This window comes from Coffea arabica, chromosome 2c, assembly GCF_036785885.1.
Source record: "Coffea arabica cultivar ET-39 chromosome 2c, Coffea Arabica ET-39 HiFi, whole genome shotgun sequence".
Classification (NCBI taxonomy): Eukaryota; Viridiplantae; Streptophyta; class Magnoliopsida; order Gentianales; family Rubiaceae; genus Coffea; species Coffea arabica.
Window position 1 is genome coordinate 9,031,287 of NC_092312.1, and position 14,175 is coordinate 9,045,461.

At 35.9% G+C, this 14,175-nt stretch overlaps 2 protein-coding genes across 2 annotated transcripts; both read left to right on the forward strand.

Moving 5' to 3' along the window:
• The first annotated feature begins 4,364 nt into the window (after positions 1 to 4,364).
• On the forward strand, positions 4,365 to 7,794 carry LOC140034995 (ras-related protein RABC2a-like). Its single transcript, XM_072074150.1, has 6 exons — positions 4,365 to 4,672; positions 5,107 to 5,175; positions 5,736 to 5,801; positions 6,466 to 6,587; positions 6,965 to 7,093; positions 7,510 to 7,794. Exons 1-6 carry the CDS (start codon positions 4,516 to 4,518, stop codon positions 7,618 to 7,620), a joined length of 654 nt encoding a protein of 217 aa, XP_071930251.1. The 5' UTR covers positions 4,365 to 4,515; the 3' UTR covers positions 7,621 to 7,794.
• Positions 7,795 to 9,328: 1,534 nt separating this feature from the next.
• Positions 9,329 to 12,131, forward strand: LOC113728513 (monocopper oxidase-like protein SKU5). The gene is made up of 8 exons (XM_072077213.1): positions 9,329 to 9,534; positions 9,624 to 9,733; positions 9,929 to 10,199; positions 10,288 to 10,417; positions 10,509 to 10,869; positions 11,022 to 11,390; positions 11,489 to 11,745; positions 11,853 to 12,131. The coding sequence occupies exons 1-8, from the start codon at positions 9,388 to 9,390 to the stop codon at positions 11,909 to 11,911; spliced, it is 1,704 nt and encodes a 567-aa protein (XP_071933314.1). The 5' UTR covers positions 9,329 to 9,387; the 3' UTR covers positions 11,912 to 12,131.
• Positions 12,132 to 14,175: the final 2,044 nt, after the last annotated feature.

Consider the following 14,175-nt stretch of genomic DNA (forward strand, 5'->3'; position numbering starts at 1 on the left):
TTAGCGTGCTTGTGACACCAGGCCCTACCCTTTTAAAACCATATACTCCAATTGAAGCCAATAATCAGAAGAAATCTCCAATTGAAGCTAATTATTAGAAGAAATTAGAAGTTAATCAGTATAAAGTTGCATAAAATGGCAGTTCATCATTGAAAACGTAAAGATTATCCTTCAAAAAAAAAAAAAAAACGTAAAGACTACCAAAATTTTGAGTGAAAAGAAACGTAATCCAGCCAATTCCACGAGGACCAATGTCCAAACTTTCTTGTAGGAGTAAGATAGTATTAACTTAATTAGCAACCAAGAAAAATAAAGAGAGAAATTCTTTTACTTTGGCTGGGGTAGCGATGACATGATGCTACACGAAAGAAGCGTGGCTTTATTCCTTGAACGAAATAGAAATTTCAGTCCTGGTTAAAAAAGATTACTTGTTGAGAAAGGCAAAAAAAAAAAAAAAAAAGAAAGATTACTTTACTTGTGTGCTATAAATTATAATTGCATTGGCAAGTTACTGGGGCTTTAGTCAACTTCTCTCCCGGAACAAGAACCACGGGACAATTGTTTGTTTATAATCCAGATAAAAAGTAAAGACCTTCTTGTTGAACAAGGAACTTCCCTTCGTGGTCCCGTGGGCCCATCCCTTTTCTTCCAATTCAAGCTTATATATAACTTGCAAATGCAAAATCATTTCAGCTTTAGCTATCATACTTATTGCTCAAATACGGAAATTAAATCGCAGGAGATTTCTTTTGTCGTTTGATCTAACACGTTCGACGCTGGGGCACGTTAATGGAAAAAGGTTTACGCCCGCCATCGCCGATGTAGAAAAAATATGAAAGCTGGCCGTGTTCAGTTCTCTTTCTTTCTTTCTTTTTTTTTTTAACTTCGTTTTTTTTTTTTTTTTGGTATCATTTGATTGGAACAATTAATCAACTGTAAACCAGTATTAGATGACCCTAATTTCACGTGTGCTTAAGTCACTCGGCTTTAAAGTGTTTCCATTCATTGTTGGTCTATACAGAAAGAGGTAAATCAATCTACCCTGTCATCCAATCAGAGAACATTTTTATATGATATTTTTTTCCCTTTCTTTTCTTATGTTACCACTTCCTATTTTATTTACAGTGATCAATTACCTTTTTTTTTTATCACTAGTGGGTTTGTTTGGATCGTAAGTTATTTGGGATATTTTTACTGTATCACTTTTTGTGACGTGATGTATGTAAGATAAAAAGATAATTGGGAAGATAAAAATGTGTATTGAAAATTGGGGAAATAATGCTCAATCGAAACAAATTTTTTTTTTCTTCCCCTCTCCCCCCCTCCACCCCTTCCCCAGAAAAAATCCTGCTTTATCACTAAATTTGGCAGTCAAGTTCGAATCCTGACTGGGCGAGGCATGAAACCCTCGATCAATTATTTAATCTACCTTGATATTGTCAAAAGATAAATATTTTGTATCAATACTTATAAGGTGGAATAAAAGACAAGGCTAAAATATTTAGCACATTTCTAGATAGAAGAATATATATAGTTTCAAGTGGTTAGATTCTACTTCTTTGGACTTTAGAAATGTTTAGATTTGGACTTTAGAAATGTAAAAAGAAAAGGCGCTCGAAAGAAGAAAAAGACTAGAGCAGTGGTGTGTGTTATTTTTGCATGATAATATTATTGATAATTATGACAAAGAAAGAATCTGATTAAATGCTGGCACTCGCAAAGTTGTAATCTCAGAGTAATGCAAATTACTCGTCAACGCTCTAGGAATTGGGCTCTACTTTGAGCAACATTTTTCTGTTTGGCCCAACAGATGCAAGGCAAGGCAAATGATCATCCGTGTGATTGAATTAATGGTTCGTGGCCCTCCACTCTGAGATGGGCCCCAAGAACTCACGAGGCAGAGTCGCAACACATTAAAGCAGGGGGGCAGCGACCAAAATAACGGTCAAAAAGGGTAATCACACAAAGCCCATTTGTCACTTGAAAATATCTCGGCTAAGGAAATTGGCCAAGCGTTCATTGCACATAAAAAAAAAAAAACAAAAATCTATCTAACGGGCGCTCATAAGTCAATCTTGGTGTTAAATTATATTTCAGGTATTATTTTTTTAAAATACAAAATGAATTACAAAAAATGAATAAATGTAAGGGAGGGTAATAATTGTTAATATATGTATCTATTAATAAGTTAGATGAATGTCTTATGGATATCTGTTAGAAAAATTCATTAAAAATATGATGCCCTCTAAGCCCTTCGACCAAAATTGCATGTCAGATATATAGGATTAGTTACAGGGATCTTAAAAATATGGAGCTCACCAAATGAACTTGTAACATTTTAAGGTAACATTTGAAGCCACGACAACTTTTTTTTTTTTTTTTTCCGGATAAAGAACTACTTAAATGACAAACTAGTCCATGATTTGAAGTGTATATTCAAATGGATCATTGTCTGGATTAATCTTTTGTATATTGACACTGTATATATTATTGATATCCTTAGGTTAGATGTACCTTATATGTGCAAAAAAAATGAGATTTAAATGCAAATTGATAGTAAACGACATGTATTTAAGAGTGCTAACATATACCAAATCAATTCTAATTATTTTTGGAAGCGTGCGAAGGAGCATAGGATAACACTCGCCACTTGCAAAGTTATCTTTTGGAAACTTATCACAACTATGAAAAAGTAGTAGTCTGATGTTTCTGCACAAGCATGATAAGACCACGATTCAACACCAAGATAATAATTAAAAAAGAAAAAAACTCGTGGATGGGGGATTGGGCTTAAATGGGTTACTTACATCTTTAACTTGTCACTGAAACATCTGGCTAGCACGATAAAAGACGCTCATATGAATGACAATTAATGTAGCACAACATTATTGTTGGGGACTTGGGATTGCTTGCAGCAGACCAAGTTGGCGTTTTATTTATATGTTTTCTGCCGTTTTGCGGCTGGATAACGATAAAGATCTCCAGATTTTGTGACCCCTGACCGCACTCAAATGCTCGATGATCATGATTTCTTTGTCAATCCACGTCAACATTGACCCCTCTTGTTTGATTGCATTGGTGAACAAAAAATTGCCAGCACTAGTAAGATATACGAAGCACTGCAGATAAAGCCATTGGGATGAATTTATAGCCCGTTTGGATTGTTATTTTTTGAAATTTTTGTAAAATATATATATATATTTTTATTTTGTAACGATTTAATATCTGATATAAAAAATAATAATTTTAAAAATATGCTCACGAAGAACAGAAAAAAAAAATTGCAATCTTTGATTTTTAGAAGGGCCATTGAACGCTTGATACTTTTGCCCGGAAATCATTCACGCCGCCGTAACGGTTTTGGTCAGAAGAAGAGCAGCCAATTTGCATGGTGTTTTGAGTGGTGGACTGCAGGCATGGGACCATTGGAATTTCAGGACTTGCAGCCCACTAAGACATTGGGTACGGCAACCACTTCCGTTGCTGTGTTTCCTGATTCGATTTGATTGGCCCAAATAGATGATTGCCCGCTTTCAAGAGATCGCAGTCCGGCGTTGTAGTTCCGTAATCCAAAGGATGCAACATTAGACTTTTTGAGATTGGACAAAAGGGTTTTGCTGTACATTCGTTACATTTTGTAGGAGAGAGAAAAGTCAAAGGGGCTTCTCTGTTTTTGTGGACCAATTAAAACAAATGAATCGCGCGGCAGTTAGCCCTTTAACTGCTTCAGTTTCATCGAGCTACAAAATCCAGTGAAGATACAAGGCGTCAGCATGGGATAAGAGCACCATTTTTTGTAGTTTAAACTGCTGGGTGAAGATATCAAAATCGTCACATTTGGCTACTATCAGGACGGAGCGTGACTTGATTTGACTTAGCATTTGAACTAACCACAAATTTTGATCCTAGAATCTACACACAGTGTTTTACCACATCAACTCTTACAAATATTCCCATGAATTGTTCAACACAACTCCCTCTTATTGTTGCTTGAGATACAACACGCAGTAGCAGTACTTTATCCTCATAAACGATCAAACCTGAAACGATAATATAATTAATCCACGCATGAAATGAAAGTATCTTTCATCCCCAAAATTAAATGCCAAGACGAGGAAGGATCCAAGAGACTTTTCCAATTCCATGAAATCCACGAAAGCTCGGACACATTCATTGATTCACAAGAGGCCAAATCGGAAAGTGCCTGTCGATTGAATTAATATGTTGTTTAGCGAGGAAAAGAGTTCAATGTATTGTCAAGTGGGTCCGGACCCTCAAGTCCTCCTCATGCGGCCATGTGTGCAAACAACTTACAACCGTCTCAAGGAAATGACGACGTTTGTCCGAATTTCGTAAAATTTCCCTCTCTTTCACTCCCTGTCTCACGCATCAGCCGGGGGCCAGCCCAGGAGCCAACTCTATACCAACTGCTTCTCCAGAACTTCAAGATTTCGAATTCGATGATAATGATGATCTTCTTCTCCCTGTACTGATCGAAGTTCGTAGAAAATTGAGATGGGTTCGACGAAGAATTATAGTAGGAGTAACAGTAGTAATAGTTATGACTACTCGTTCAAGATTTTGTTAATAGGTGATTCTGGCGTTGGCAAAAGCAGTCTGCTGCTCAGTTTTATTTCGCAACAGTATCTGCAAGATCTCTCCCCCACCATTGGTACAATCAGTCTCACTTCCTTTTATTTCTGTCTGCTCTCTGCTTATCTATTTAGCGACTAAATTGAATTATTGGTTTAAAGCTTAGTATCGTTAGTATTATTAGTTTTGAGTTCATCGAGGACTCAATCTTGGTTCTTGGAAGCTACTGAATCTTGGTTCTTGGAAGCTTTTGTCCATTAGGGGCCATTTTTTTTTTTGTTCGGATTTTTGGATTCAATATAAAAGTTTATGGTAGTTCTTGGTATGTATACTTGCTTTCTAATTTTCTGATTTATCTAAATTTTGGTTTGTGAATTCCGTGAGTATATGATACACTTCTTTGTTTGGGATGTAATGAACTTTACATAAGGTGTAATTGGGCGAGCTTCATTCCTTAAACGGCAGAATTCAATCTTTCTGTATTAAGTCTTGCTGATGATGTAACATCTGCAGGTGTAGATTTCAAGATAAAGCTGCTGACGTTTGGAGGGAAGCGAATGAAACTAACAATATGGGATACAGGTTTTTATACGTAAAGCTGAATTGGAGTTCTTGTAGATATTACTGCTTTTCATTTCTATTTCATCTACATATATGATTTGTAATTGGGTTACATAAACGTTGTATATTATTCCATATTAGCAGTTCTCACAACTCCAATTGAATTCGTCCCTGCTTTTCTTTTTCTTGTCGAAAGTATTCCACCCAAAAAATTTGAAAGAGCTTGACAAAGCACTGACATGGGAAGACTTGTACGCAGCATCTGTCATGCCCATAAAAGCTGTGTGCTCTAACAGTTGTAGGCTAAATCTCCTCCTACAAAGCTAAGGGTATAATTGAGACGGAGGAACAAGGGATAATGCTTGATTTACATAACCAAACTTCTATGTGATAATAGAATTGTAAGACTAGAAATGGAATCTGGTGTTTTAGATCGCAGACCAGAATGCAAACAATTGTTTTTTGTACTCTTGAAATGCATACTCGCTTCTTTTGTTCCCTCGTAATGTTTCTGGTCACATGGGAATGTCTTTCTCTTTTAGAGGGCTGGTGTAAATGCATGTTTTGTTTGTGCACTGCAGCTGGACAGGAGAGATTTGGAACATTAACAAGCTCATACTATAGAGGGGCACATGGAATTATACTTGGTAAGATACCAAACCCTTTCCTGAATCTTTTTTGAGTGATTACATAGCTCAAATAGTAGTTGAGGTTGTGCTTTGTTCATTTAATTTATATGACCGAGGTGCTAATATATGTCTTAGCATGAACTGTTTGTCTGGTGATGGCATATCTTATTAATTGTCTAACCTCTGGAGCTAGAACAATCTGTAATAGTTCGTAAAGAGACCATGCAGTTGAGGAGTTTGGATTTGGAGAGAAACCAATGAAGAGGCTTTGAGCTCTCATATCATACTTAGTATGCCAGCCTCGTGGCCACGTTGCATCATAATCTATATTTATTAACTGAGATGACCAGCACCCTTCTGTTCCAAAGCAGGGTTCTAGTCTAAATTTAATGACAAGTTTGTTTTTAGTTTCTTTAATCTATTGGTACATCTTTGGGCGTGCAAGTGATTGAAGAGCAGACACAAGAAAGAAATCCAGGGTTTCACTAAGATTTCAGTTAGCATTTTCGAGTTCAAGTTAGAAATATATACAAGCTTAATATCCTGTAAGAAGTTGTTCAACTACCACATATTTAGTCATCCCTTGTAAGATATGTTAATATTATCTCCTTTTGGTTTTCTGTGGGGGTCTTTGCACTAATTGGTGAAGATAACTGCTTTAATGTTTGTTGCTCCATTATAGTTTATGATGTAACAAGGCGAGAGACTTTCACAAACTTATCAGAAATTTGGGCAAAGGAAGTAGAGCTTTACTCCACAAATCATGATTGTATCAGGATCTTAGTCGGGAACAAAGTCGATAGGGTGAGTTACATGCCTACCCTTTTTAACGTATTCAGATTCTACCAAAGTTACTAATATGAAGGATATTTTTAAGATTAGAATCGACCTCTGCCATCACAAAAGGATCCGTCTAAGATTCTGCTGGACAATATAGTTGGAAGGAAGGATATTTTTAACAAATTTAAACTTTCTTTCTATAAAAGATTCTGGTGATTTCAAAAAATTCGGTGTACTTCTAGAAAATGCATCAATCAGTGCAGATATATGCAATGACCTTTTAAGAAAATATTTATAGAAATTGCTTTACTAATTCTATAAGAATCATCAAATATCCTTTTCTAAGGTTCTGTCATGGTTATTTGAAAAGGATGGGAGGTCCTCATTTTACTCATTTTCAGGATTGTGAGAGGGCTGTAACCGTAGAAGAAGGCATGGCTCTGGCACAGGAGCATAAATGTTTATTTTTTGAATGTAGTGCTAAGACCAGAGCAAATGTGCAGCAGTGTTTTAAAGAACTTATATCTAAGGTGAGTGTGTTTTTTTTTTTTTTTTTTTTTTGTGTATGTTCTGCATGATTCAAAGTTGTTTTTTTATTCTGGATTTTATGACAAAATGCAAATGGTTCAAGCTTTACATAATTATTGGGCAAAATGGTAGAGTTGACCTAGATTTCTAAGCTGAAAGACTCTCAGCCGAGGTGATTTATTAAGCTAAGAGGTTAGATGGTGTTGTGTCTTTGCACTACAGACTATTCTTTTAACCTCTATTGTGTTCAAACAACAGCTCCAAATTTTGAAAACTGTATAATTCTTACTGTATTTTGGCTCTTTTTGTTTGCCATTAGTTTTGAAGAACTTTGATCAGTTCTTGGTGCTACCATCGTGATTATGAAGGGTGGTATTTTCTTGCTTAGTAATTTCGCTAACTGCTCTATTACTTGCAGATATTTGAGGCTCCCAGTTTATTGGAGAAAGGATCTACAGCTGTGAAGAAGCAGATTTTAGAAAATAAGCAGCTTTACCAGGCTGAAAGTAGAAGTAATTGTTGTTCTTAAAATGATTATGGGTGGAAAAGTAAAATGTAGACACTCGCATCCCTTTTGGTGTTGTTAGCATTGGAAGGCAAGAAGAGTGTGCCAGTGGTGTTGTTTGTAAAGCAAGATGAGGTTCATTTATAGCATATAGGGTTTGTAAATTTGATATTTTTTTTATTCATCAAGTTTTAATTACCTAGCACGTTTTTTGGAAGGATAAAATTTGTCATGTAACTCGAGCGGAAGCTAAACACAGCATTGTTCATATACAAGCATGGTTCAAAGTTGCGGTCGCGGCGGGACCGTTTCACATCGGTCTCGACCTATCGGTCGCGGTCTCGGCGAGACACGAATTTGTGAAATATTTAATATTCTAAAAATTGTAAAAAATATAATAAACAAAAATAATAAAAAATTAGTAAAAATAATAAAAATTCAAATTGACTCGGGATGATTCGGAGTGACTCGATATGATTCAACTATTTCAACCTTTCACGATGACGTCTCGGTCTGTTACGTATCTCGGAAACGTTTCATCGCGGTCTCGTCTCGTACTAGGCTGAGACAGAGAAGACCCGGCCTCGGCTGAGTCTTCGAACCATGTATACAAGTACGTGATGAATTGATCATCATGGCTTGTACAAAAGAGAGTGCCGTAACATTTTTCTCTTCTTTTATCTGTTACACTTGCTTGATTGCACGTTAATTTGCCATTACTGCAGTGAAATAGAATTAGGTTCTTTTGTCAATCAAACAGTAAAACGGTGGCCAGATTAGTACTAGACCAAATACAAATATCGATTGGTTTTGCATGAGATGATATTTACATAGACTTGAGGAGGCTGACTTAAGTTTCAGGAATACAAACTCATCTTGATGTCTGATTACCTTATAACCGTAGGGCTGAAATCCACAGTAGTTCACTACAATAAACCTCACTTTTAGCACAATCTTTTATTACCATTCTTTAAACTTTGGTAAACTATGTTCTCCAGCAAATTAGCAGTCTATTCTTGTTTTTTTTTCCTTTCTTCAAATTTAGTACTAAAAATCTTTTTGTTGGCCGATCCATTTAGTTTCTGAGAAGAAAAATGTGGTTTGGACACTGTGGATTCTGTGTTACCTAGACAAAGCTATTGGTCTGCTTTTTGTTTCTTCTAATAATCAAGTTTTTGGGTAAATTGGATGGGATTCTGATCATTCTGGATCGAATCCCTGACTGAGTCGGAATACAAAAAAGTGGATATCAGAAATTTATGATTTTATCATAATCGAGAGATTTGGAATAAGGTCGAGGACATAATTATATTATGTGACTAGTGTTTGAAACTGTCAAGCTTTACAATTTGCCAGTCGGGAAAAAACTCCAACTGCAAGAAAACAGATGGGCAATATCAAACGTTATGTTGTTTGTTTCCGGGAAAGTGAAGATCATGAGATTTTTAGCCTTGCGAATCTCGGATATGATATGCCACAGCAGAAGCATTCAAAGATACTATGGAATCAACTAGAAATATAGCTGGACAAAATGACTAGAATTTCTGAAGAATTTAAGAAGTAAGAAACACCAGTGCTCCATGATCTTCACTTTGCCGGCTTTTATACTATAGTGAGGACAAAGCAGCATTGATATTCTCACTTTTGTTTGGTTCTTCTTGCTCATTTTTTCACTTAGATGATTATTTTCTGAAAGAGAAGCTTCTTGTTATGCGCATATAAGTTGTATTAACCTTGTTTAATCTTCTGCGAGTGACAAGAATTTAGAGAAAAGTACTTGATTACATTCAAATGGCAACTTTGAGCCACTGCAGGTGGCTAATTACATGTGCTATAGTTTTTCCTGTGCTTCTTGCTAGAACAAATTGCATTGACATCTATCATGAGTGGGTGGTTTCTTTGGATTCCACCATTAAACCAGTTTCATCTCCTCAGCCTGTAGGTGGCTAGAACTTTTCATACTGAATAGCAGTCGTGTGACATTTGTAGATTGGTTTGTTAACTGCATAGATTGATGTATTTTGCAGGTTATAACTATTAATGGAATGTTTCCAGGACCTCTCATCAATGCCACAACTAATGATTTTGTTCATGTGAATGTCTTCAACGACCTGGACGAACCTTTCCTTATAACATGGTATGATCTTCATGCCTGGCGTACTTTCTGCTTTTAGTTGAAGCATGTTCTAACCTTTTGACAGGATTACAGACCAAATCAAGGCGTCACTGCATTAAGAAACATTACTGCATATTGTGGTTTAATAGCAGCAAGAATATTAATCTTAACCTACCATTTGGATGCTTAAGTTGATTTAATTTGGTGGTTGCCCAGGAATGGCATACAGCAGAGATTAAATTCATGGCAAGATGGAGTTTCAGGCACCAACTGCCCCATTCTACCTGGCACAAACTGGACTTACGTATTTCAGACCAAAGATCAGATTGGAACTTTCACCTACTTCCCCTCCATCAATTTTCAGAAGGTTGCTGGAGGATTTGGTCCAATTCGCGTTAACAACCGGGTGGTAATTTCAGTCCCCTTCGGAAAACCAGAAGCTGAGTTTGATCTTCTCATTGGTGACTGGTTTAATGTTGACTACAGGGTAATCAACATAAAATTTAAATAGATTATAAAACTGGAGCACAAAAGTACACTCCTTTAGTTCATTCAACCTCTGGAATGTGGTTCAGGTTATAAGATCTTCCACACAACGCAAGTTCCCTGTCTATGGTGCTGTTCCTGATGTAATGCTGATGAATGGAAACGGACCTTATGGACACCCTGACTCAAAAACACACGAGTCTTTCACTGTCACAAAAGGTGAAGAGACAATCTACCGATTCCGTAACTCACCTTCACTTTGTTTTTTTTTTTTTTAATATAAATATCAGAACCACTTTTATGATTGCAGGGAAGACATATCGGTTCAGGATTTCAAATGTTGGAAGTTTTTTCAGTTTCAACTTTAGGATTCAAAATCATCAAATGGTATTGGTTGAGACTGAAGGATCTTACACAAACCAAGTAGTTCTAGAGTCTCTCGACGTTCATGTAGGTCAGTCTTATTCTGTTCTTGTTACTGCTGATCAAGATGAATCCGATTATTACATGGTGGCTACTCCGAAGTTACTCAATGCAAGTGATGGTAGCCCCCTTGTGGCAAAAGGACTGCTACACTATGCCAATTCTGCTAACACAGTGAGCGGACCTCTACCAAGTGGGCCTGATCCATATGACATTGATTTCTCAGTTGGTCAAGCTAAATCAATCAGGTTAATTAGCAGTTTTCTCATTTGAAAATTTGTTTCGTTCACTTTAAAGGAATAATCATGGCTACTCAAGTGAATTGTCAATCAACATCTACGATGAAAATTTTTCAGAATCTCATGCCTATGCTGTCTATATATGCCTTTTAATTGAACAGGTGGAACTTGACCACAGGAGCTGCAAGGCCTAATCCACAAGGCACCTTCAATATAACAAATATAACCCTGTCACAGACATTTATTCTCCATGGATCAATTACCGAAATTGATGGTTTGCCACGATTTGCAGTGAACAACGTGTCATATCTCGCTCCAAACACTCCACTTAAACTTGCTGATGAATTTGTTAATGGATCCGGTGTCTACCAACTTGATGTATTTCCTACTCAGTCCATCAATGATGCAGCTGCATGCGGAGCTTCTGTTGTAAGTGGTATACATAAAGGGTGGCTAGAAATTGTGCTCAAGAATGATCTAGGCATAGTGGATTCTTGGCACTTGGATGGCTTTGGGTTCTATGTAGTTGGGTAAGCTGCTTGTACCATCACATGTTTTGGACTTTGCAGTATTGTTATTTTTTTCTGAATCATAACAGGAATAGATGATAAATTCTCTAAATTTTCAGATTTGGTGAGGGAGATTGGACACCTGAATCAAGAGCTTCATACAACCTCTTTGATCCTGTTGTTAGATCCACTGTGCAAGTGTACCCTCAGAGATGGACAGCAGTGTATGTGTTCCTTGACAATCCTGGAATGTGGAACCTAAGATCAGAGCATTTGAAAAATTGGTATCTGGGACAAGAACTTTACATCAGGGTAAATGACCCTGATCCCAACCCTGGCAAGGAAAACCCACCCCCTGAAAACGTCCTCCTATGTGGTCAGTGAAACTGCCTTTCAGCTTGTGCCTAATTGCCGCTTGGTCCTAATACCGCATTTCATCTAAACCATTCATTAAAATTGCTTTTTCACTGATGCTGTTTACAGGAATACTTGAAAAGTCCAATGCACCAAGTAGTTCGCCAGTTGCACAACCAAGCCATTAGCTACTCAAGATGGCTTTTCTGCAGTGATCTTTTGGGACCCATTGCTCCTATTCCCCAATGAGGATAAACATTGCTTGATTTGGTTGATGATTCGTATTTACAACACTGCTCTTGTGATCTTGTAACCTGATAGTATCTTAATTATACTACTATACTCTTGAGTTCTCTATTGTAATAAACGGGATACTAGTATTGCCATATTCATATAGATACGGCTTTATGCGATGATGTACAACTTCATAATTGTACTAATTGATTTTAATCGATTAACATTTCCTATTTTATTCTTCCTTCTTATTTTGTTCTGGGCATAGCATATTTGATGCCCACAATGCTTTGCAATTTATGTTCTTTCTAAGGGACTAGAAGTAGAACTACGGAAGTATTGGCTTTGCCCTAATTAATTTGGGTTTTGAACTTTATGGAGGACAAACTAATTTTGATGTACGTAATTGCTCCTCACTAATCAAGCACTGCGCCATGCAGAAACTTTGTTGAACCGTTCCGGTATATATAGACTTCAATATCAATGCAATCCCTTGTAAGATATCATATGTACACTTGCATTTTATTCCGTAGTAGAATCGATTAGATAAAATTCATATATCTTTTTTTTTTTTTTTTTGTATCATAAAACATATAAAGAAATTTAACCACTCGGATTCACTTCAATGGCAGGAAGTGTCCTCCAAAACCTAGGTCTCACGTTCTAACCCTGGATCTTGCAGTTTGAAGTAGGAGGTTTAAAATTTTAAAAATGAAAAAAAAGTGGTATTTTTTTTGAAGGAAAAAAAGGGTATGAAAGCGACTTGGTTGTTCAATATTAGAATCTTAAAACCTTCGCTTATGCTTGCGTGGTTGCAACAGTTTTGCAACGGGTTCCTAAACAGGTTCCTAGTTTTTTAAAATATACCTATTTTACCCCTTAACCCTCAATTCTTTCTATTTAGAGAATAAAACAAATGATTTTTTTGAGGTGTCTTTTGCTTAATTATATCAGGGCATTTTGATCATTTCGTCCATTTCCGTTAAGTTTAACGGATTTTGTCATCTTTATAATTTAGTTCAAAATATGAAGTGTCATGTTGTATGTTTTGAAACCACGGGGACTTTTCTGTGTATTAGGTTCATCAATTAGATAGAGCAAAGTAAGTTGATTGTAGTTCTTTCAAGTTAAAAGTTGCTTTGAGATGTACTGTCAGTTTTTATAATATTCCTTAGTCTTCATTTTTCTTTAATTTCAAAATTATTTTAGCAAAATTCTTCAAGTGGCATTTGAAGTGCTTTTTGAGGTAGCTTTTTTGGTTTTTCAAAACTTTTACAACTAAAAACTTATTTCGAATTTTTAGAATGGATGTTCAATCATTGTTTCCCTAATTAGGTATTTGAAAAAGTAAAGTTGAAGGTAATATTAGACAGGCAATAAGTAGATGAATTAAGATTTTGGGGACTGAACAATTTTCTCCTAAAAAAAAAAAAAGAAGTTGAAGGAAAATGACATGAACATTGTTCATTTTCCTTCAACTTCTTCTTCCTTTTTTTTTTTTTTTTAGAGAAGATTGTTCAGTTAAATCCTTGTTTTAAGTAATGGCTTAAAAATTAAGTCTCTGTTTTCACATATTTACAGAAATATGCTTATCACTATTAGTCGTGGACCATTTTATTAGGCTCTATATTGATTAGTATGGTGCATGAATCTGCATAAAATCCATAATCCAGGCATTTCTTTCATCGACATAATCTAGACTTAGATAGTTTTATTACAAGTTAACATATCCGTCCTGTATAACGTCAAATTTTTTAATCACATAATAGTATAGTATAAATTTTTAAAAATAATGTTATGCTAATTAATCCAAGAGGCTTTATTAGTTTATTCAATACCATGCCTTTTTTGGTTCATTCAAAATAAGAGTCGACATAGTAGTAGACTCTAATTCAGGAGAACATATAGAGTGAGAAGTAATTAATAGTAACATTTTTTTTTCTCCCTATTTTTAACCTTAATTTTTTCAATCACCAAGACATATATATATATATATATATATATATATATATATTTGTCAAGTACCTCTCAGGTCAGGGGACGAAATTGGATTATCTTCGTGGGTATTCATTGGATTTGTTCGTAGGCCATTGTAGAAACCTAAAAGATGTCAATTTCTTAGGAAAGTTAATTTCTACAGCAATACATTTTCAAGAGGAGTGGAGTGGTCTAAGGAGTCTAGGACACTTTGTTAGTCCAAATAGGATAATCTTTCAAT